At 45.2% G+C, this 22,863-nt stretch overlaps 4 protein-coding genes across 24 annotated transcripts in view; 3 read left to right on the forward strand and 1 right to left on the reverse strand.

The window, feature by feature from the left end:
* LOC118508138 (whirlin) overlaps window positions 1-6,570 on the forward strand; it is an 86,393-nt gene extending 79,823 nt beyond the window's left edge. For all 10 annotated transcript variants that reach the window (XM_036047652.1, XM_036047654.1, XM_036047655.1 and 7 more), the window contains one exon: window positions 471-6,570. In XM_036047652.1, the coding sequence (XP_035903545.1) occupies window positions 471-599 (129 nt within the window). In that variant the 3' untranslated portion in view covers window positions 600-6,570. The remainder of the gene's footprint in view (window positions 1-470) is intronic.
* A 2,454-nt stretch (window positions 6,571-9,024) lies between these two features.
* LOC118508141 (tubulin-specific chaperone E) lies at window positions 9,025-11,580 on the reverse strand. Its single transcript, XM_036047667.1, has 5 exons — window positions 11,183-11,580; window positions 11,004-11,104; window positions 10,509-10,883; window positions 9,738-10,444; window positions 9,025-9,657 (listed from the first exon to the last, which is right to left on the reverse strand). The coding sequence occupies exons 1-5, from the start codon at window positions 11,264-11,266 to the stop codon at window positions 9,362-9,364; spliced, it is 1,563 nt and encodes a 520-aa protein (XP_035903560.1). The 5' UTR covers window positions 11,267-11,580; the 3' UTR covers window positions 9,025-9,361.
* Window positions 11,581-11,824: 244 nt separating this feature from the next.
* LOC118508142 (PSME3-interacting protein) lies at window positions 11,825-13,087 on the forward strand. Its single transcript, XM_036047668.1, has 4 exons — window positions 11,825-12,086; window positions 12,158-12,256; window positions 12,335-12,495; window positions 12,555-13,087. Exons 1-4 carry the CDS (start codon window positions 11,990-11,992, stop codon window positions 12,981-12,983), a joined length of 786 nt encoding a protein of 261 aa, XP_035903561.1. The 5' UTR covers window positions 11,825-11,989; the 3' UTR covers window positions 12,984-13,087.
* Window positions 13,088-13,542: 455 nt separating this feature from the next.
* LOC118508143 overlaps window positions 13,543-22,863 on the forward strand; it is a 66,655-nt gene continuing 57,334 nt past the window's right edge. For 4 of the 12 annotated variants that reach the window (XM_036047669.1, XM_036047681.1, XM_036047677.1 and 1 more), the window contains exons 1-2: window positions 14,080-14,542; window positions 18,777-19,336. In XM_036047669.1, the coding sequence (XP_035903562.1) occupies window positions 19,296-19,336 (41 nt within the window). In that variant the 5' untranslated portion in view covers window positions 14,080-14,542; window positions 18,777-19,295. Of the gene's footprint in view, window positions 13,944-14,079; window positions 14,543-18,776; window positions 19,337-22,863 lie in introns of those variants that run through there. The other 8 variants (XM_036047671.1, XM_036047678.1, XM_036047676.1 and 5 more) reach the window with 6 other exon arrangements.

The following is a 22,863-nucleotide window of genomic DNA, read 5'->3' on the forward strand; positions in this document are numbered from 1 at the left end:
GTTCCAATCTTTCGTTATTCAGCGTGTTAATAACTCGTTGCATACTTTGAGGCGTTTTTAATTTGGTAAATGTTTAATTTAAGCATGCCATGGTCAGAAATGTCAATTTTAAATCGTTGATAGCTCGATGCAGATAAAGATGTATGATTTGCATACATTCAGGCGCCAAAAAACCTTTTACGCAACTTCAAGGAAAAATTTAAGAATTTAAGAATTTTATTTAGTGTTGAATTTATTCGCTATAAGTATCTTATTCTGGACAATGTATGAACAAAAAATTAATTCTACACGCCTAAATATATGCAATCTGCTTTCAAAGGCGCCAGTCCCCCTTTTCAAGATCTTCGTGCATTATGTTTTGCATACTTTCAGGCTCTAAAGATCAATACATTTATGCTCACTCTCTCTCTCTGCCGTACAGTTTATCGATTTAACCCACTTTTATTCTATTTCTCACCTTTCCCCCCCAGGACGTCGCTCGACTGATAGCGGAGTGTTTTGCGGCACGCGACAAGAACGACATCACCTTTCTAGTAGTGGAAGCAAAGAAATCAAACCTAGAGCCGAAACCAACAGCATTAATATTTTTAGAAGCATAGCATTTGCTTTCCCTGCCGGCTAGCGATCCGGATAATTCTGAAGTACCAGAAAAAGGGATCGACCTTACCGCTGATAAGCTGAAGTGAACGATCTCGATAATCGTACGTTTTCGTTTCTTCCGTTTCCAAAATTGTGATTGTCTCCTTTTTGAACGATCCACTACTTCTTTGCTCCCTTCCCTCTGCACAACGTTCCACCGCCGCATCCACCCTTTACGCACAAAACGCACACACCACTGTTGCTGCTTTTCGTCCCGTGTGTGGCATGTCCTTAGCCGCCACAGTTTTCGCACGTGCTTTTTGTTCTGCTAAATGAGACAGCTTTTGAGGCAACATTCGACGCAAACTCCACATCACTTTATGTTTTTTTATTTGGTTAGCTCTGCATGTCATTTACGTTGGAAAAGAGACGCTGCTTTAAGACAAATCAATCAGTTACATACTGTTCCAGCCAAAGCACTTTGATCAGGGTATAAATATCTCTTCTTCACAAGATTTTTGATTGGATATCTCTTTATCGTTTGCCTAAAACAAATTTCTACCAGTAGCTTTGGTCCTGGTTAGGTTTACCGAATAGTTCACTGCCGTTACCATCATGTACATACAACCAGGGCGCAATTGATCTCCAACAATAGTTATCGCTAGGACAGAACTTCCAATGAACGAACTGATTAAGCTTACGCTCGCATGATAAGATATGTTACGCCTTGTTTGACCCTTACTCTGAGCTGCATAACCTCATAGTTTCATTTGCTACTTAATCGCACGCTATTTTACGTTTCTTGTTTTCTTCCCTTCAAACGCTTGCCACTTAAATCACACAATTCACACAACACACGCAACTCGCAAATGCCAATGCAACAACAACAACAAAAAAGGAGAATCTAATCAGCAGGGAAAGGAGAATGGTAAAACAAAACGTTCTTTATTCGCGGTAATTCAGAGATATTCTAGCCGTCAGGGATGATACAATGAATGAAAGTTGATCAATAATAATGCAAGCGCCATTACTTGAAAAGGGAGGCAAACATGCACGAAAACGAGCCAATACTACTCGGAACGCAAAACGTGCCGGTCGCAAAAGCGTCGTACGGAAAGCGTTGTGAGTGTGTGTGTGGTAGTTCCGACGCCAACACACCCGCCGGGTACGATCATCGCATCGAGAGAGAGAGAGAGAGAGAGAAGCAACAAACCCCCGGGACAAAGACAACTACTAACACTTCCTCGTTAAGTAATCAATCCACACAGTATAAACGCAAAACAGGGTGACTCAGTCTCAGTTTTGACAGATAGTGCAACCGAACATGCTTCTAAGGCATCTTGGTGCAAATGGTGAAGGGTTTTGATGTGATGTACGAATTTTATCACAAAAAGAAAACACATTTATCTCATACATAGACTATCATCAGTTTATTACTTTGTGTCGGTCGTCTGAGTTTCGATTCAGCTTAAGTCGATCACCGGATTGGGGACCGGGACTCTGTTTGTCCGTTCGGTCCCGAGCTCACGCTGCTCACCGGACCGTTTTCGACCTGAGTGCCAAAGTTTTCTGAAATTGAACAGATCCCAACATCCTCACCCCCCCCCACTATTTCCCCCTCTCAGTATATGCCCCTATCGCTATAAGTACAACGGGGTGCGGTCCGTGTGCTGATCGGGCATCGGGCAAGGGGATCGATTTAGTATACTAACGCTACCACAACCCAGCTAGCAAATGCTTGTTTGTACAATCAGCAAATCAGCTGTTAGAATTGTCTGTTCTCTAGTGCCGGTCGTAGATCCAGGAGAACGCTACTATTCGCTCCCAGTGTTTTGCTATAAATGTCACCTTAACGCTTTCTCAGTAACCACACAACACACAACCTCACAAAATTTAAAAAGAAAAAACTCACAAACCACACTCGCTCACAGAAATACACTAACACACCTCGAGAGAAAAAAAAACACACACACACACTAACACACGGAATGTCATTGTTGTTCTTTCGACGCAAAGAAAATGGTATGGGTCTGAAAAACATTAATGCTGAAAGGTACCACATCCACATACAAAAGGCAAGATGTACGTGTGTGTATGATGTGTGAGGAGAAACAAACAAACAAAAAAAAGCAGATGAAAACTAAAATTAAGCAAATTGCAAGTACTAGGCACCTATGTAATGGATGCTACCAGGGACAAGCAAGCAAAAAGGGAAAGGGACAGCAACATTTACGCAAAACCATGCATTATCAAATTGTGTCATTCGATTCATTCGGCACACATACAAACAAACACAAAATTGGGCTGTTAAACAAACTGTTACATTAGACGAACTTAGTTAACAATTGGCAGGCGGGATGAGAGTTGTGCTGCTCCAAATCGTTAAAGAGAGAGAAAGAGAGAGAGAAGTTCGGAAAGCAAAAATTTACTAACCGGTAAAAGCTGTGTACAATTATCGCTAGAGCTTGGTTTTCTTTTTACTTAAATTATTTTCTTTTTTGAGTTTTTCGCACAATCGCAAGCTTTAGAGCAAGTAGTTGGCTAACCGTTTCTCGTTAGGGCCACCGTCGTCCAATCGATTGGCTAATGTTTTTTAGTGAGTTGTTTTAGATCGATCGCCATCGAGCGGCGGCATTGGTTGTAGTAACGCATCCACTCACCAGATGGCGCGATTCCGTTTATGGGTGTGTACATTTGTGTATAAAACTATCAACTATAAGGAACGCAACAAGAAACAAACAAAAAAGCAAACGAACCATTCACAACTCGGCAGTAGCAAGCGATAGGAAACGTTGTTTGTAGCGGGTTTGTAGCGTGTCATCCAGCGCCTTTGATTCGTCCGTAATCATTTACAGCATTTATTGCGTCTAACCGTAGCATCGTTTGTATTAGTGTGAACGAGTGACTGCTATACGGCTAACTAATCGACTGATGAGTGATAAGAAATAGTAGAGGACGAAGCGGATCGGATTAGTAGGGCACCATCGGTCAATCGGGAACGCTCCGTGGTTTAGTAAGATTGCCTCCGAAATTGTGTTGCTTGAACCAGCCGTAATGTTACGTGGAGTGAAACGAAACTTTCCCCGGGCACTAACACTCCATACTCTACCAACCAATGAACCAGAGCTGTCCTGGGTGCTTCACATGATTTTGAGATCCCGTCTTTCGCCCATCTTTTGTAAAAAAAAGGCCTGCATTTAGAACGCAACAGAGAGCTTCGCTTTTATTCCCGAAACTGAGCGCGGTGAGCAATAGTATGATTTGCAACTGTCCCCACTCTGATAGTATCGGCCAGGGTAACTGCATCCACCTGGCACAGCTCCTCTCAAACCCATCAAACATGGCATGCCCATAATTATGGCACACTAATACGACTAGCAGCAGTAAAGATGGCGATTATACACGGTACGTTCGGGTCAGGATCGGAAATCGCGACTGTTATTTGATATACTGTATACTCGGTCGTAAGCTGGTTTCTGATCACTGCTAACGAGAAGCTACATTATGGAAAGCAAATCGAGCAAAACTATCGCAAAGAAACACACATAAGTGTGTGTGCAGAGTATGGCAGAGCAATCTTAGAAAAATCCGACACGCAACACGACAGGTCTTATGAGGACAGAAAGGCAGAAAAAGACACAAAAACGAAGCAAAACAAAGCAGATTATATACTTATATATATTTAAGAAGATAGAAAACACGCTGCTTGATAGGTGTAAGGCGTAGAAAGGAAGAAAAACGGAGATGGAAAAGCTTCATTACCGGGAGAAGAAAAACAAAACGAAAGGAGCAAGCTAAGTTAGTAGAAAAGAAAGCTTCGTACGATGTACATAACCGTTGATAATTATTTATATACCAAATACCTAACTAATCACACAAACAGACAGACACACTGTACGTACAAATCAACGTACTAAGAAAACCGAACAAGGATGCAGCAGCGACGCAATCAGACGGGCAAATAGGGGAACAGCCGGGGTTTTCCATAGCAGAAAACACAACAGCTAAAAAAAGGGAAAACAAAGAAGTGAAAACAGAACTTTAAACACACTTGTAATCAACACATATTCAAAACGAAATGAACCGTAAACCACCCCCTGATATTTGTAGCATTTCTTCAACTCGATATATGGTTTTTGCGGAAAGGGAACTAGGAGAGCGCCAAAGCTAGACCATAAAAGAAAAAAAACAAGGAAATAGTAAACCAATGAACGATAAAAGGAAAATGGAATAAATCAATCTAAGCTGGCTGTTCGCATATAATCAGGCAAGCATAATACAGACACACACTCACACGACAAAAAGGTAAATGAAACTTAATCCTAAGTCCCGGAGGAGAAAGTGTATGTCTTATGTATAAAAACAAAGAAAAGGAAAACTAGAAAACAAGCATCTATGTATAATAAAACTTTACGAAACACACACACATACAAAAAGCTATCTAACTATAGGAGGAAAAGTGAATAAAAGGCAGGCAGAAGCAAGGATTAGGGCAAGCTGGATGAAAATTCATTCACAAAATCTAACACGCCACAGGTCACTCACCGCATCGGAACCAAGGCATCACTAATCACTAGTAAAAGCAACAAACCACCTAGAAAACCGAGCTGTCACCGTAAATACTAAAGCAACACAGTCATTCATACTAAGCGAAAGAAAAAAAAGAAAACGAAAACGAAACATTCTTTCACTCACCCCAAAAAGGCGTAAGAGAGAAAGGATATACGTATAAGCTCATGCAACAAAACAGGAGGAGAAAACGAAAGGAAACAACAGGAAAAGTGTAACCAGTTTTCCTCTCCTTCACCCCTCATTTCCACATACTAAAACACACACACACTCACACACGCAAACATATATAAATATATGCATATACTCATGTAAAACTATTGATATTAAAGTGCGGAAAGCCAACGCGTAATAAGTGTAGTGAACAGGGGAGGAAGGAAGAAGAAAGGAGAACAAAGCAACAGGCTAAAAGCTACTAATGCCCGGAAAAACACACACACACAAACAAACAAAGAAACCGATACAAAGCGCTTTCAGAAGAAAACAAAGAAGAGATAGGAAAATTACGAGGTGAAGTAGAGTGATTTGCTTTTTTTTGTTGGATTGTTTTTCATCTTTTCTTTTATGTTTTATGTTTTTTATCTTTGTTATCGTCTTTTTGTGCAAATTTTTATATCTCTCATGTTTTGTTTTGAGTTTTTCTTTTTTTTCTATACTTTTTCATTTGTTAAATTTTTTGATATTTATTTTTTCCGAAGTTTTTTGGAAAAGTACTAGAGCTTCACATGGAATAAACAAAAAGCAAAAACACACATAACTAATACAAATGCGAGCCCGTAGCAAACATGGCAGAAAAACGAAAGGTAAACTAAATGAGCTATCGGTTTAGAGGGAAGAAGCTTCGGTAAAAAAAAAAGTTGTACGAGCCAGTGCGTAATGATTAACCGTGTGTTTTGTGTCTCGCTGTTACAACGGACTGCTTCTGTTTTCTGTTACAGCAATCCACTCCGTGCGCTGTTGCAAAGAGAAGGCAAGAAGCCCGAAGAAGACGAATGAAAAACAAAACGCGATAGAGGAATAGAATATAAAACACACACGCTGTAAAAATAACGATGACTTTGCTATGGCCAAAGTACGATGTTTGTTAAGTTTTTCCTTCTGATGCTAGAGAGAGAGAGAAGTGTAGCTAAGCTAAGGCGACATGATGATGTGCAATCCCCCGCTAGACACCGCTGAAGGGAGTCGATATGATATTCATTCCTATCGTGTGAGTGTGTGCGCGCCCTGCAGGCTGGATCCGGCGATCCGGATGCGTTACACTTTTACAAGAAGAATCTAACCTTCTTCCGCTACTATGTGCATTTTAAACGTGCAACAGCCATGTGACGCGAAGTACAGCACCCCATAGCTCATACACCCGTCTCATCATCATCGTGGCGCAGGCCGGGCTCAGCAAACGACACACAATGATATTATAAACCAGTAAAAAGGACAGAAACGAAAGAAACCACTGCGAAACGGAAAGCAAGCAGCCAGAGCAGCATAACATAGAAAAGCGAGCAAGAAAATGGAAGAAAAAAAATACTGTTATTAGTTAACAAGGTATATGCGATAATATGGAAAAAAGTATTAAACGAGAAACATTATGACGCGAAGTGCGAGGGATTGATGCGGACGAAATGCTGAAATAAAATTCACAATGATAAACGAACGATTTTTGGGTGATGCGAAGTTTGCTGTCCATCGTCCGAACATGATCATGTCCGGGCGGCCAAATCCTGGTCCAAGGCTGCCATCTCCGATCATATCACAATGTCTGTTCCACGAGCGAGCAACCTTCGAGAAGAGAGTAGCACCCGTCTATCATACAGCCATCCGCTACGCTACTGGTGCATTTGTCACCAGTCCGATTGTTTCCCTCCTCTGCGAAAGCGGTTTTCTTCCATTTCAGCACATCATCACCAACAGACTCGTGGCAGCTGCAGCTCGGATCCTTGAGAAAGGAATCGACGCAACTGCCCTCATTACCAGAGCTAACTCCGACCTGCAACAACTCACCAACCACCAGCTTCCTCCGATCATCCAATCCAGCCGCCGGGGAACACGTCCCTGGTACCATAGCACTTCTGCCATAGACTGGGAACTGAAACAAACTCTCCGGGGAACCGAAAAAAGCAGCCACTTCGCCAATACCACCTTTACGCACCTGATCCGGACCAAATACCAGCACCATTACCACATCTACACAGACGGCTCCGTTAATCGGGATTCAGCCGGCTGTGGGATCCATTCCAGCCTCGAAAATTGCGCCATCAAGCTCCCTAACCACACCTCTATCTTTTCAGCCGAAGCAATAGCCATCCGTCTTGCCGCCGATGAAGGACTTCGGATCGACATTCCGAACGTCATCTTCACCGACAGCGCTAGTGTTCTGGCAGCCCTTCAACACGGTTACTCAAAAGACCCACACATTCAGCTCCTAGATGACATCCTTCCATCTCCTGAAATAGTCCTCTGTTGGATTCCGGGCCATTCCGGAATCGACGGAAACGAGAAAGCCGACCGTCTTGCCAACAAAGGTCGGCTCCGTCCGGCCGAACCGCACAGCTCTCTTTCGCGCCGTGACGCCATCCGCTTCACTAACGCAATAGTCACTCAACACTGGAACACCGCCTGGCACAACCTAGACCGCTCCACAAAACTCCGCTCCATCAACCACAACACCGCACCCTGGGACGATCCCGATTCCAGCCACATCCAACGAGTCCTTTCCCGGCTTCGCATTGGTCACACCCGCCTGACCCACTCCTACCTGCTCGAAAGATCCAGTCCTCCACTTTGCAGCTTCTGTGGCGTCGACATTACTGTCCGCCACATCCTTACCGATTGCCATGGATACACTACACACCGAACCACCTGCCAACTAGATACCGACCTAGCCATCATACTGTCTCCCGACAAGCAACAGCCGCCTCATCCGATTTTTACACATCAGCAACCTGTACCGAGTACTATAAATTTATAGCATAATAGTTTCCATATTACAAAAAGAATGATAGTTAAGCAAAAGTTAAGCCATAGTGTTTACCACACATATGTAACAATAGACAGGAAAGAGGCGAATGAAGTCTCAAAGACCCAAAGCCTCTATAAATAAACGAAAAAAAAGTGTCTGTTCCACAGAAAACTTGAGCTATCTCCACAGTTACGATCGTCTCCAGAAATAAGTTGCCACAGCTCGTCTAACGTCTCAGGATCACGGGAGTTCTCAATTGGGCAATACTTTGGGCCTCGTGCAGATGGTCCTTAAAACGTTAAGAGATTGCAGGATCAAGTAGACAACATTCAGAACCTTGATGGTTCGGAAGCTAGCACTGTCCATTCATAGTCTTCTGATCCGGGATCATAGTCCTCTGTAGCAGTTTTTGTTGGTATCAACTCTTCAATCAGCCGATGAATGATAGCATCAGATCTTCTTGGATCCATCTTCGGCAGCTTTGCTACTAACCCATGGCAGCTTGATGATGTGTTCTCGCAATGTCACCTCCGTTCAGGACTACGCCCATGTAGCGTTTCCATCCTGGAGATCTTGTAGAATGTTGCCAGTTGCTTCCCAACAGTCCAGACCCATGGTTCTACCAGGTTATTGTACTCCGTTCTTCTGATATGACTCGTACGGCTTTGATCATTCAACCATTTCTTCCTGGCTAGGCCGCTGTTATATGGCGAGCCAAGAGTAGTCTGGAGCGTCAAATCCGGACGAATGGGTTGGCTAGGGTATATCGTACGGATGGAGTTAGTGTTGACTCTTAGCACTTCTCCTCTTAGAAGGCCACTTCAATCCCTAATCAAGTTGTCAACGTTAACTTCCTACTAAATGTTCAAATGCTCCTTTTGTTCTCTTTCTTTCCCGATCGCAAAAGGCAAAAGGCTTACTTGCGTATTTTAACAGACACATTGCACTGTGTGCCGCTGTGTGTGTGTATGCATGTACTTCTTTTGTTTATTAGAGTTAAACAATAAATCTTTTGAATACAAAAAAAACACTTGCTTTGCGAGACTACGTTGTAAAAGTAATGGCATTCTGGCAAACGCACAGCAGAAAGCCTATGTTGAGTGAGTGTTTAACAAACGGGGATTAAACGTGACGAGAGCAGGGTACAAATATATATAAAAAAAACACAGATTAAAACCACCGCCGCCGCGCACGGTGTTGCGGCTATAGGTTGCATCATGCCCTAACACGCGACCTTCACACCATCATCCCGGCCCTTCATTCGAACACGATCGTATCGTTATCCTCGACGGAGTAAAAGTCCAAACTTTTGCCATGGTTCTCCAGCGGTATCCGCACCTTGCGCTTCCGATCCAACAGGTACAACCGTAGCGAGAACGTACAGTCCGGCAGCCCGAACAGCTTCACGATCAAGTTCTGCAGCGTGTGCAGGTTGATGCGCTTCGGCACCTTCTTCTCCCGCAGCTCGGCCGTCTTTTCGTTCAGCAGCTGCAGATGGATCATGTTCGTGACCTTGCGCGTATCGGGCAGAAACTGCTCCGGACTGCCCAACCCTGCGAAAAGAGAACGTAGTATAGGTGATGTTTTATTGATCGTCGCACTGATCGGTATTCGGTCGGCTTTCGTCACTTACGCTCCATCACGCGCGGATACATGCGATGCGACTTGAAGAACGCCTTCAGCCGCTGCGCATCGTTGCGTACTTCCGCCCACTGGTTCGCGTACAGTTTCCACATGTCGCACTCGGAATCGCGGCGCAGTTTTTCGCTGATCGTGGCCCTATTGAACATGCGCAAACTGCCGATCGATCCGACAATACGGGCCACCGTTTCCTCGTAGCTTACGGACGGATCGGGATCGAGCGTGACGACCTCCAGCTGGGCCAATTTGTCCAGTTCGTTGAACGTGCTGCACTGGTCCTGGAGCGGATTGTCCCGCAGGTAGAGCGTGCGCAGCTGCCGGAACAGGTCCACCTTTTCGTTGTGCGGACAGTCCGGGAAGCGAACCTCGCGGATACCGTTCCCGTTCAGCAGTAGCTCCTCGAGCGCGGGCAGCTTACCCAGATGGCGGATCGATTCCACATCGCTCACCGCATTGTTTTGCAGATCCAGAATCTTAAGCCGGCTGAGCGCCACAATGTAGGGCGCCTCGTCCTCGATGTACTCGATTTCGTTCTGCTCGAGGGAAAGATACTGTACGGCGGGCCACATCCGTGCGAGCCGGACCAGCTCGCTCCACGAACGGATCGTGCAGCTTTTGAGAATGATTTTGCGAATGTTTTGGAATTTCTGTGCCAACATACTGATCTGTTCCTCGTACGGATCGGTGAAACGGTTGTTCCTGGAAAGAGACCCGCAATTAGCTTCTTTTTCCGACTGCGAGGATGGACACGCCATTCACTCACGATAAATTCAGCTCCTGCAGGCTCGGTATCTGCTCCGCAATGTCCCCAACAACGGTCCAGTTGCACAGGAGCGTCCCGGACACGTCGAGCATTTGTAGATTCACAAAGCTGGCCAAATCTCCGGCCGCATTCACTGGACAGTTTCGCAACGAAACGTCCACCAGCCGCTGCAAGTTGCTCTGCTTCCCACCGACCTTCTCCATGCCCACAATCTCGAACAGCGGTGCGTGCAGCTGCTTCTGCACCGCACGGATCATCTCGGAATCGAGCCGCAGCGTATCGGCCGTCATGGTGTACTTCTCTGTGATGGCTTGTTCGAGGGTTTGGAATTTGGTGAGCTTCTCGCTGCGTATCATCGACCCGGCCGTCGGTGATCTGAAACCCGAGATCCACAAACGGTTGTATGATTGTTTACGCTCGATCGATCCGCGTCGTCAATGGTTACGGGTCGATGGGTGACATGATGATGAGTCACACACACACCCGACTATTTACCTTGTCTGAAAGTACTGCACACCGTTGACCGTGCCCGAATGTTTGCCCCGCTCGGGATCATCCCATTCGATACCGATCCATTCGCCCTCCGTGTTGGGAACCTGCACAGAAAGGAAAACAGGCGGACATTTTAGCACCATCTGCGCTCCGTGTTGCTTCATCGGGCCCTGAGCTCTTACCTCGCCCACGTAGCGCACCGTCCCAAAATGGTGCCCCACTTTAACACGGACACCATGTTCGAGCTGGTTTTGCTGGAGTATCATGGTGACAGGAATTTTTGCACTTCACAACCCGTGTCCAGCAGCAACACGTTCACGTTTGTGGGGAATTTATCGATACAGGTGGACCGAAAAAACAACCGTTTCACTTCACTCGCGCACAACTGATGGAGGATGATGATTTTAGTGTTGTGTGGAGCAATCAACAATGACGGAATGGAATAGTGGGCTGTGTTGTGTGTAGCGAAGGGGTAGAGAATGCGGAATAGCACGGCGGAACGGGGGAATTGTTTTCGTTGCAGTCAAGGAAAGCAACCCTGTTGGGGAGAACGAGGCCGATAGCTCTCGTTGTGAGTGTTGGAGTGAAACGGATACAGAGCTGCTGTCAGGTTGACATTGAGCAACCGTTTGTTCCCAAATAGCAATATTTGGTTGACTGTTTTGTGGACAAGTTTATCATCAAACAAATTCAATAAATTTACATAAAAATGGAATGCGTATTTTTTGAAAAGTGTTTTGTAAATTAATGGCTAAATAAAAAACATACAAGGCATCTTAATAATGTTTTGTTTGACATTTCCACACAGCTGTCACTTTCAGACAGGTTTCGGTACTTGGGGAAGACCGTAAACAAATCGATTTTATCCTGAATCTTTTCTGTGTTTGCTTCAAGCTCTGCGCTATTTTCCTGGTAATAATTTAAAAGCCCCTTTTGTTAAGTACCTCTGCCTCCATTCCTCTTTAGATATCCCTTTTCGTGCATTCAGTATGGCGAGTGGGTTCGTAACGGAAACGGAACTCGCTGAGGCTCGTCGCATACGACAGGAAGAATGGGAAAAAGTGCGAACTGCAGATCAGCCAATAGGTAGGTGATATTGTGGGAAGTATTTTTTGTGGCACAAATTTAACTGCTTTGAGTTTGTTTTCCCAATACAGAGGCTCCGGAAGAAGAGTACGATGGCCGATCGCTGTACGAACGGCTGCAAGAGCAGAAACAAAAAAAGGACAGCGAGTTCGAGGAGGCACATAAGCTCAGTACGTATAGGACACAGCCCATAGGATTGCTGATCCTGTTAACCGATTGTGTATCTTTCCGATTCCCCAATCCAACAGAGAACATGATCAAAGGCCTAGACGATGATGAGGTGGAATTTCTAGATTTGGTAGACAAGAATCGTATGCAAGCAGAGCGGCAAGCGCACCTGGAAGAGCAGCAAGAATTGAACGAGTTTCGCGCAAAGGTGGCCACGCTACAGGAAAAACGGTTAGACGAGGTGAGGCACACTTCATTCGACCTCTAAACAGAGACTCTAAATCACGACTCTCTTTTCAGCAAATTCAACAGCAAGTTTCTAAACCCAAAGCGACCAAAACCCCAATCACCAGTACACGTTTGAGTCAGAAGCAAATTCTGGCCGGGGTTGTACGTAAGCGTAAGCTCGAAGCTGAAACTGAACCTACTGAGAAGCTGATTGCTGGTGCTTCTCCTACCAAACCCGTCAACGGAGAACCAGCGAGTAGCGAGCCAACGAACACCACGCCACAGAAAGAACCGCCCAAGGACAACGCAGACAGCAAACCGAAGGTGCACAATACGGGTATGCGAGTCATCGGAATACTGCCCGGTATGGGTTCGTACAATTACGATGATGATGATTCCGATTCGGACAACAGTTCGGAAGATTCGGAGCTCGACGATAGCCAGGAGTATGATTGGATAGGGCGCAAGATTCGCAAGACGTGTGAAGGTGGTGGTAAATGATAAGGTTCAGTGCACTAGGGACAATGCTGGAAGTGTTAAGCGTGTCCTTTTCGGAGTTCTCTGTTCACGTTGGCTTACAAATAAATGTTCAATTGCATCCTAGATCGTTTCGAGATGTTTTAGCTTTAAACAAAAAAGGTTTAGAATATTGAGAATTCCGCTCGTTCCAAGCGAAAGAAAATCCCTGTATCTCATAGTGCAAGATCACGATTAATCCCAAACTTCTCTAAGTAAACTGCTTCTAGTTGTTTCAGACGCGCATATTATCTTCCTAAACATTTTTAGTTCATTTTTTGCAACTTTTCCGAATCAAAACCAGTGGAAAACTCAACCGAATTTCCCACAACGAAAAAAAACCTCGAAATTTCATCTGACAGCACAACTGACATCCTAGTTTCGTTAAATGTCATCGTTCTTCCTGTGTGGGTTTTTAACGAAACTTGCTGCACGCACGTTGCACCAACACTACCGCACGTGACCGTGTACGTACACGTACCCGCGGAGCAGGCAAAATAGCAAGCGCACCAAGAAGAAAACGTACGCCAGCGACGATCGGGTCCGACGTCTGGTCCTGTCTTTTTCTCGCGTTATTTTTCTTGAACCACGCGAACGGGTAGGACGTACGCAGAGGGAGTTTTCACCGCATACATTTCCTTCGTGTGATGAGAGTGACTGTGATAAAGCAAAAAGAAAACGGAAGGAAGTGAACGCACCGAGAAAGTGCATCCGGGGTTGCATCCCGGTGTTCTCTAGTGTGCTCACCGTTTGTGTGTGTGTTTTATTGCTATAAATTGTATGTGTTTTTCTGTTGTATGAAAAGAAGGTAATATTCACTTTACTATTGACATCATCCCATTTCTGTTCGTCCGAATTGGAGGTTCGTGTGCGCGCGTGTGTGTCTTGTTGGTGTGTTTTTTTTTGTGTCTCGCGGCGACGATCCAGTCAGAATACGCAACCAAGGTAAAGAGGCGATCGGGAAAAAAGGGTCACCACGAAAAAGGCTGGAGAAACTTTGAGCCAGAAAAACACACCGCGTGAGTGTGTGCGTGTGTGTGTGCGTCATGAAGGAAACAAATGAAAATGGTTGTTTTTCCAGCATTGCGGATGTGTGTGCTGGGAGCTACTAGATTGTGGTGCGATTCTGTGTGTGGCGTTTGTCCGTCATGTGTGTCGTGTGTGGCCTGGCCGCCCGCAAGCTCCGTCGTGTAGCTGTGTGCGTATTGCAACCCGTCGTCCGTCGTGAAGAAAATCGTGAATTCCGGGCAACAGCAGCGCGGCACTGGCAAGGCAACGCCTACCAACCGATCCAAGCAAACCGTACGTGTGCCGTCTGTGCGTGTGTGTCTGTCCTGTCGCGAAAAGAATTTCTCCGCCATCATTGACGAGTAAGCGATGTGGTGCTGATCGAAATGATGATGATGCTGCTGCACTTCGCTGGAAAAGTATGCTGTGGTGAGAACGAATCGCCTGTGAGACCTCGCTGAGATGATGGCTCCATCTCCATTCTTTGTGCGTTGGTGGTGTGTGGTGGTACGTGTGTGTGTGTGATGCAGAAGGCGGTAAAGAAAGTTTTTTTCTCTCTCTATCTCGTCTGGTCTCTGGTTTCGTACGATTTGTGTATAGTGTAGTAAGTAGAAGAAGATTGTGAGTTTGACCCGTGAGAGCAATAGTGACATTACTCCAGTTGGGTAATTTGAACGCAAAAGGGGTTCAAAGGGCAATCACACGGCTGGGTTCCCGTGTTGCTGCACATCATCAATGCACGATCACTATTCCGTTCCATTGTGTAAACGTTTGACGTAGTGTGATGATGATGATCATGACGGCGACGATGATGACGATGATGATCCTCATCGCACATGAGAGAGTGGGATCACATTCACACTCTGGAGTGAGAAAAACGTGGTGACGTGAGAACACAGTCACACACAGTTCGTTCTCACACACCAGTATAATCCTTTAATTTCACCTGCTTTTTACATCAATATTTTAGTCGTAAAAGAAACGAAAAGGAAGACATTTGTACCAAGTGAAACGAAAAGTGACCCATTCCAGCAACAACAAAAAAAAACGGGGGCGAGCAAAATGTCTCCTTCGATCGTCCAAAGCAGCAGCGTAGTAGAAAGCGCTTCGCGATCCATTTCGCTTGAAGAGTGAGCGAAACAGTGAGTTTGCGATAAAGTAGGCTGGATGGCAATGGTGTGTGTGTGTGCGAAAAAGAGCAAGCACGAGCAAGCCCGATGACGATGGAACGTTGCGTTTTGTTGTGCGTGGTGTGTATGTGTGGGTGCACTAGCCGCCATCTATTGTGGAGCGTGTGCGCTTGTGTGTGTGTGTGTGTGGGAAACGACGTGTGGGAATGCTGTGCGGGTATTGCCTTCCTGCTCAGTTGCAGCCACCGACGCGGTATCATAGTGTGCGAGCAATGTTGACTGACCATCATCATGAAACTGAGCCCCGCCGTGTTGGAGCTACAAGCATCGAGATCCCCACACACACACAACGCTGGAACGATTGCTTTGATGGACGAAACGCTGCTGTGAAGTAAAAAAGGGCCAACAATTTATGAATGGTTTTTAATCATTTAAATTGATCGTCGAATTGATTTTTGACGTTAAGCCCTATTTCAGATTGTTTCGCAATATACACGGTGACGGTGATGCCTTCATCCCGAGGGCAATAATGTGTGTTGGAGTTCCGTGTATTGAACTCACCCCCCCACACACACACTCACACTTGCATGTTAATGTACTCATTGAAGTTTTTTTTGTGCTTCTTATGTTTAAGATTCCGTCAGCGTAACTGCTGTTATGTTCCAGAAATGTTTAGATCATCGAGTACGGATGAAACACACGCTTCCTGTCAGAATCCTATCGCTGCCGATCTACTCCTATTTTCATGTCTAAGCAGATGTCTGAGGCGTGTTTCTATGCGCCAAAAATGGCATTTTAACTAATGCTGTACGGACTCTTTACTTTATGTTACAATTGTTTGCTGTTTTTTTATTGTTCCATATCTCAAAACTCGATCGCCAGTATCCAGGAATGCGTTTGTGTGTTGGTAAAATCCCCCAATGGTCTCTCTTCTGGTACGCATACGTGCACAGTGTCTCTTTGCAAGGCAGAATGCAATTTAGCGCGCAGTTCCGATGTTCTAGTCCGATTTTAAAGGCGCTCCGCAGCCACTGGCACACACTGAAAGGGCTTACAAAGAGCAGTAATGCTGAACATTGCTGTGTATGCGTGTGTGATGTGGTAGTTTTTGTTGCTATTTTGTTCACACGATCTGTGTAATCAACTAACTAATTGAAACTCAATCAATGTAGAGTTAGCACTGCTGCTGTTCATGATGATGATGGAAAAGAGTTGGCCTTGATCTGTTTTTCACCCAGGAGGAAAAATGAACACAGCGCGTTCAAAACGATCGAGCTTTGTTGTCGCATACAAACCAATGCCCTGACACACACACGCACGCACGCACACACAGCAGCAACATTCTTTCCGGCCAACGACAGCGAAGATCGTATGCAAATTGAGCACGAATTTAGCACCGGAAGAGAGCACCAATGCAAATCGGAAAAGACATATGCTGCCTCAGCGCTGTGTGTGTTCGTGGTGTCCCTTTCGGCCAGCGGGTGGTGGTGGATGGGATGGGTCGTCCGATTGAAAGGTCGGTCTGCCATTGGAAAAAGGCGTCAATTAACAATTATTTACAATGTTTTTTGTCTTCTAGAATATAGGAGAAAGCCCTTGCACGAGAAGGAAATGTTTCTCAGCTAAAATGAATGGTGCATTATCTTTGAAGTTCCAAAGTCTACAAAATACGACCAAACGCCGCTTGGAGAACAGAAAATAAAGCTCAGCTATGTCTAGAAACATGTGGCCGGGGTTAGCATTGGCTATGATAACCATTCGCATACCTAACGTAAGAGTATCAGAGAGGATTCTTCACCATGCGGTAATTTTGCTGGAGCAGTTTCTTTCGTAAAATCTTTTCATGAGCTCTTTTAGAATTCTGGACAAGCTTATCGGGCTTATTATTGAATGGCAATCATCTGCAGCAACCTGAAGTTGCTGAGGAAGACCGTTTTCTTTCTCCATATTCATTCCTTAGTTCGAGCTCTAAGTCTATTTGACAATTGCACATAAGCTGGAAGCTATTCAACCAGCACAAGCTAACCACAAGTACAGTTTAAAAGAATCCTGTTGAAATCCATTGTATGCGTATTGTATGTAAATTGTAATATTCTAATTACTGCGCACACACAATGTGTTAATTAAATTTTCCCGCCGAACCCACGAGACCCCGTCCGTCAAGCTAATGCGCAAATGAAGATTTACTTCACACTCACATTTATTTTTCACCTTCACTTTAGTAATTGCCTGTAGCGGTGGTGTTGCGTATCATCGGACGGTGATTTCGGAAAAGTCGGAAAAAGTAAAATTATGATAAAATTATCCAAAAACGAAAAAAGCCAAGAAAGACGTCAGCAGTGCAACAGTAGCGATCGGATCAGATTAAAAGAAGGAGGGAGGGGGTGTTGGGAGCTTTTGAGAGGTGGTGCAATTAATCCTCCCCACCGCAGCCGCGCACAACCCAATCGTTGATAGTGTTGTGTATTATAGAGAAACCTTGGGGCGGCCAAACGGGAGTTAAAAAACATTAAATTAGATTAGATGGGGTGGCCCGCGCTCTTCATACGGCTGCCGGGGCCGGGTCTCGGGGTCATCGTCGTTGCGGCCATTTGTGAAAATAATTGCTTCTTCTAATCTGTTCCTGCTTCTTCGTCTTCTTGCCACTATCATGCACGGCTACCGAGCGGACCGATGCCGCTGATGATAATGCCCCCCCGAAGATGATGACGCCATAAGGTGAAAGTCATACATAGCAATAGGCTTAAGATAAAGCGACAATGGGAAGGCAAAGGAAAAAGTAAAATCTGCACACACACAAAAAATAGTGCCAGAGAAAAGGAAATAATACACACCCCATCTGCCAAACTCCCAACCCCCTTATCATCCCACCTTCTTGGCATCCGATTGTGTGGATATGCGGGTTGTCCCGGGAGTTGTACGGCGGACGGCGGCTTCGGGTGCAAATAGCAAACCGCGTGGAAATGTTGTCTGCTGCATATTTGCAACACAACTTGCACATTGTGATGACAGGGAGAATGATAGAGAGTGCGAAAAAGAGACAGGGGATGGAAAAGTGCGTGCGTGCTCCATTCACCCTCCCCAAAGGAAAGTGATATACCCCAACACCACCATCACCACCATAAAACAAAATTGTGCTGTGTTTTGCTGTCCGCTTCTGTGTGCGTTTGTGTTTGTGCATTGTGGTGCTGGTGAAGAAAAAAGGTCTATTTGTTTTATTTTCTCCTTCCGCTCTGGAAAACCACGCAGAAAGCATGTGCGTCCGTGTATGTGTGTGTGTGTGAAAAGCTAAATGTGAAAATTAAGATGAAAATCTGTCGATGATGATGATGTTGATGGTGAGAAATCGAAAGTTGACCCGTCCGTCGCCGTGTGAAATTAGACAAACATCACGGTGTGTGCCTTTTATCCAAGTGTGCGAGCGCGCTGACGTATAAGCTAGACACGCAGTAGGCGGCGGGCCTTGATTGTGTGCGCTCGAATCGGTCAACTGTCAAATGTGACAGCGGGAAGTTGTGCTTCGGGAATCAATTTCGATGGAAGAAGAGAAATTAAAGTGTTTGTGATAAGTGAGATGTCTCTAATGCAATAATTCGCTAATTCTATTTTTTGTATCCCCTTTTCTTGTGCATGAAATTAGTCCAGTGTAGGCTTAACCAAGTAACGTGACCACATCAGTGTGTACTTTGCCGCGAGTGAGTGTGAATGGGTGATGAAACGCATCTGGCCCACCACCATCACGCTTCAGTTGTAGTAGTGTCCGTCCCCAAAACTTAAGTGTGTCCCTTTTGGCTTCCGGCGTGTCCCGGTCGGCTAAGGGTTTGCCGAACGAACGAATGCCACACGGTGGTGGTGCAGCGGACGGGGAAAGCTGTGCGCTATCATCGTACCGGGAAAGTGGGATAAGCGTAACGAATTCTTCCCCACGCCGCATGAAAACCTAGGTTACCAGGCTTACTCCCCGCCCCCGGGGGGACGTCCGTGCCGTGAACTCCGTGGGAGAGAGTCGGAGTTTCGACCGAACCCCTCCCCAAGGAATGCAAACTGCTCTAGCGTGTAAAGAAAAACTTCACCAACTATATCCAGAGAATTCTAAACACACCAACATCTAAAGCCACGATCCTATTGGCAAGGATTGGTGCGGCGCCACACAGGATTCATGGAGAACAATCTGTCATCCAACGCTGGACCGCCCGAAAGGTAATTGAAAGCTGTCAAGTTTTGTCCCCTCCGTGTGTAACTAACAATCTCTAACGGTGCTTGTCACCATACGTTCCTTAAGCATCCCTCACCAATCCTACTCAGAGTTAAGGCACTTAAGCAGCTAGCACTATTATATCTATTAGTAGAAGTAGCATTTTGAGAATTTTCGTTGTAGGATAATGCTCCGAAAACGCAACTCTTTATGTGAATAGCATCAGTACATCAGCATTTTAAAAACCAAACGTCAGGATTCTAGAACTTCAGAGAACTTATTGGAAGTAAATCACTCAAAAACCTTGCCCCAAGTCTCCTTCCGCTATTTCAAACGAACAAGATTTATATGAGCTTTATTGTACGGCGCTTGATAAGGTGTATCTTACGTAAAGATATTACGCACTTCCGCAGGGGTTTGTGCGATGGCTTATCAAATGGCTCACTTTTATTTTTACTGAGAGTTGTGCTGTCCATTGTTCGCGAGAATCGTCCGATAAAATGTGAACTGGCAGATTGTAGGACACAGGTTTCCTCGTTATGATTACGATCGGGAGATTAAAATGGGTGATGATGACTAACGAGAAGTGTTCAGACTTTTATTTTGAACCTCGATACTTACCTTACGCAACACGGCCAAGTGGGTCATCGCTTATCCTTCTTTTTTCATGGATTTTGATCAGTAAAATTGAACGTTTAATAGAATTAAGTAACGCATGTGCTATGTCACAAACGCTGATGCTAACAGTTTTCCTATGAATCACCAATAGTTGCGTCAGAGACTCCAAACATGGTGTTTATATCAATAAAATCAACACAAGATCACCTTCACCGTACATCATACCCATCTTATCTCTCTCTCTCTTCAAGAATGATGATATAATATAAAGTGTGAGCAACAGGTCGCCCCATACGCGTCAGCGACTTCTTCACCCCGCCTGAATCTCTGAGATCATCCTTTGTCAGGTGATTTTGGGGATTGCTAGAAAGTTCGGAAAGCAAACAAGCATGGTATGTCACCTGCAAGTTTCCAACTTAAAGTCTTGACCTGATTTTTTTCTTCTTCCATAATGGATGAGCTTCATTTCTTATATCGTGAGAACTCTCTGGGTAAAGGAAAAGAAGCTGCATCATAACAATGGAGGATGCGAATTGCAACATGGCAAGTAGCGCTGGGGTGATTAAAATTGGATAATATTTCGTTTTGTAGACACATCTCTTCAAACTTTGAAGAATGGAACATTCCCTTCCAATATCTTTGGCTCGAATGTTGCGGGTCCATCTGTTTACATATCTCGATCGCTGTAAGCATCCATCTCGCGGGAGCATCAGTTTGTGCTTGAGTCATCACTTTGAAGGCGTCGTGCCGCGAGGACGGAAAGAAAAAAAAGCTCTTTTTAAATCCTGCATTCTACGCGTGATTTCTACAAAGTCTTCCGGTGATCTCATTGAATTGCAGTGAGAAGGACATTGGATAAGTAGAAACTGGAACCTATCTAAGAACACACGATGGTTGACGGTGGTGGCGAGGTTTCATGACGGTGTCAACGAATTATGTACGGCTGACAGACAGTACACAATTTCCATTCGATGTCCAAGGGGACAGGCAATTTCGCGCAAAACGTGAGCAAACGTTAAACACGCGGACCGCTATGGTAGCAGCTGTTTGGGGAGAGGATGAGTGTCAACGCGTACCTAGTTTTGCTCTCATGTGTTAATCGATTTGCTAGCTCCTGTTGAGATACGTGTACACGAAGGAAGGGTAGTTGAATGTTACATTGAAAGTTAATTAGCAATATGGTAATCACAGAGGTAGCGATGCTGAATGCTGCGGTCCGGTTTCTGAGGAAAAGTGGCTGGAGTTTCAAATTTGGGAACTGAGACGAAAAGATCTAGAATCTTATCAGCTTAAGTTGTTTATGTGAGACATTTTCCAAACTTGTTCTAGTAGTTGGACTTGTACAAACTCTTATCCTCAACATCTACAGAACGTGAAACTCGTGTCCCAACAACCCTCATGCCTTCCACGGCAAAGTCAGCAATCACACGTGCCTAGGCGCTCATGTGTCTACGAATGTGTGTTATTGTTTTTAAATTTCCTGTAGCCTCCCTGTGTTCCCCAGCGCTATAACACCTCCATCATACTCCGCCATACGACTGGCGGCAACCACAAAGAAACTGTAGCTGTGTGTGCTAAAACAAAAAAAAGGGAATGCAAAATAAGGCCATCGAATGTTCGGAGTGTCATATACTGCGCCGGTAGCGAGTGGTGCTACTTGGTTGCTAGTTTCTTCCTTGATTGTACTACTGCTGCTGCCGCTGGTGGAGCTATTGCGGTGTCATATGGTACAGTGAATTGTGTATTTAATGATGGAATGCATTGTGTGTGTTCGCCCCCCTCTGATGGTGATGCTGAATCATCAGCCTAGCCTGCCAGCGATTGATATGCCGAGATCGTCAAGGTCCACGGAACATACTTGCACGACCACGCCATCGATGAAGTATGTCTAAGGACACAGCTTGCGAGGGTTTACTTTTACTCCGCAAGCGAAAGTCTCGTTAATGATGGAAGTCAGGCTTCAAAGTCCTAATGCCTATTTAACTTAAGTAAGAATCGGTTCTGATTTCTGATCCAGACTTTGTTTTGCAATCTCATATGGTGGGGACTCTGTAATTTAGAAGCTGGCAACTCTACCATTGGCGCCACCTCAACAGTAGCCTCATTTTGGGACGCGTAGCAGGTGTCTATCGAACCGTCCCACATTATTGAGCCATCGACACACACACACACCAACCGCCGTTCATCGATATATCCCGCACAAGAAGTCCACACCACGTTAGTTCCGGAGGGTGTCGAAGAGCAAACATAAACGGCAACAGTAATGGCCGAAAAAAGAGGGCCCATTTCTCGAGTGACAAATGGTGGTGATAGCGCTTGTGCACCCTATTTCCAGCTTGCAGAGGGTGGTAGCAGCAGACCTATATGCTGCTGCTGCTGCTGCTACTTCGCACGGTTCAGTGGTGATCAGATGGCGAGAAAGAACTAAACAAAAAAGGCAAGCACCCACATTAAAACACAGGAAGGCAAGGGAAGTTCGTTAGGTGTATTCGATAGGACGACGGTTCTGGGAACACACCATTATCTCGCAACCACACCCAGCTCGGCCGAGGCCCGAGGTCGCTGGGCACGCTTCCTATCGCAAAAAGAAAATCCACATTGGTGATGGTAGGTAGGGGGGGGGACTTGTGTCCTGAGGTAGTCTCGGGTATTTTATGCTCGCTTCCTTCCGCTTCAAATGAGGTTCATTATGGGTCAAATATTCTCCACATCAATTATTGCCCTCGATGGGAAGTGGAGAGTAAAAGCGAGACAGGAGGTCAATCGATTTCCTGGCTGGCCATCCCGAAAACAAAATTCGGTACCGAAAGTTCTTTTTTCTCATTAAATTTGCCCTAGTTTTGGTTCTGAAAAGCACATTTTGTCAATATTTGCTAAATAAAATCAAGATTAAAACAGAATTGGCTAACGAAGT

The sequence above is a fragment of the Anopheles stephensi genome, chromosome 2, assembly GCF_013141755.1.
Source record: "Anopheles stephensi strain Indian chromosome 2, UCI_ANSTEP_V1.0, whole genome shotgun sequence".
In the NCBI taxonomy this organism is placed as follows: domain Eukaryota; kingdom Metazoa; phylum Arthropoda; class Insecta; order Diptera; family Culicidae; genus Anopheles; species Anopheles stephensi.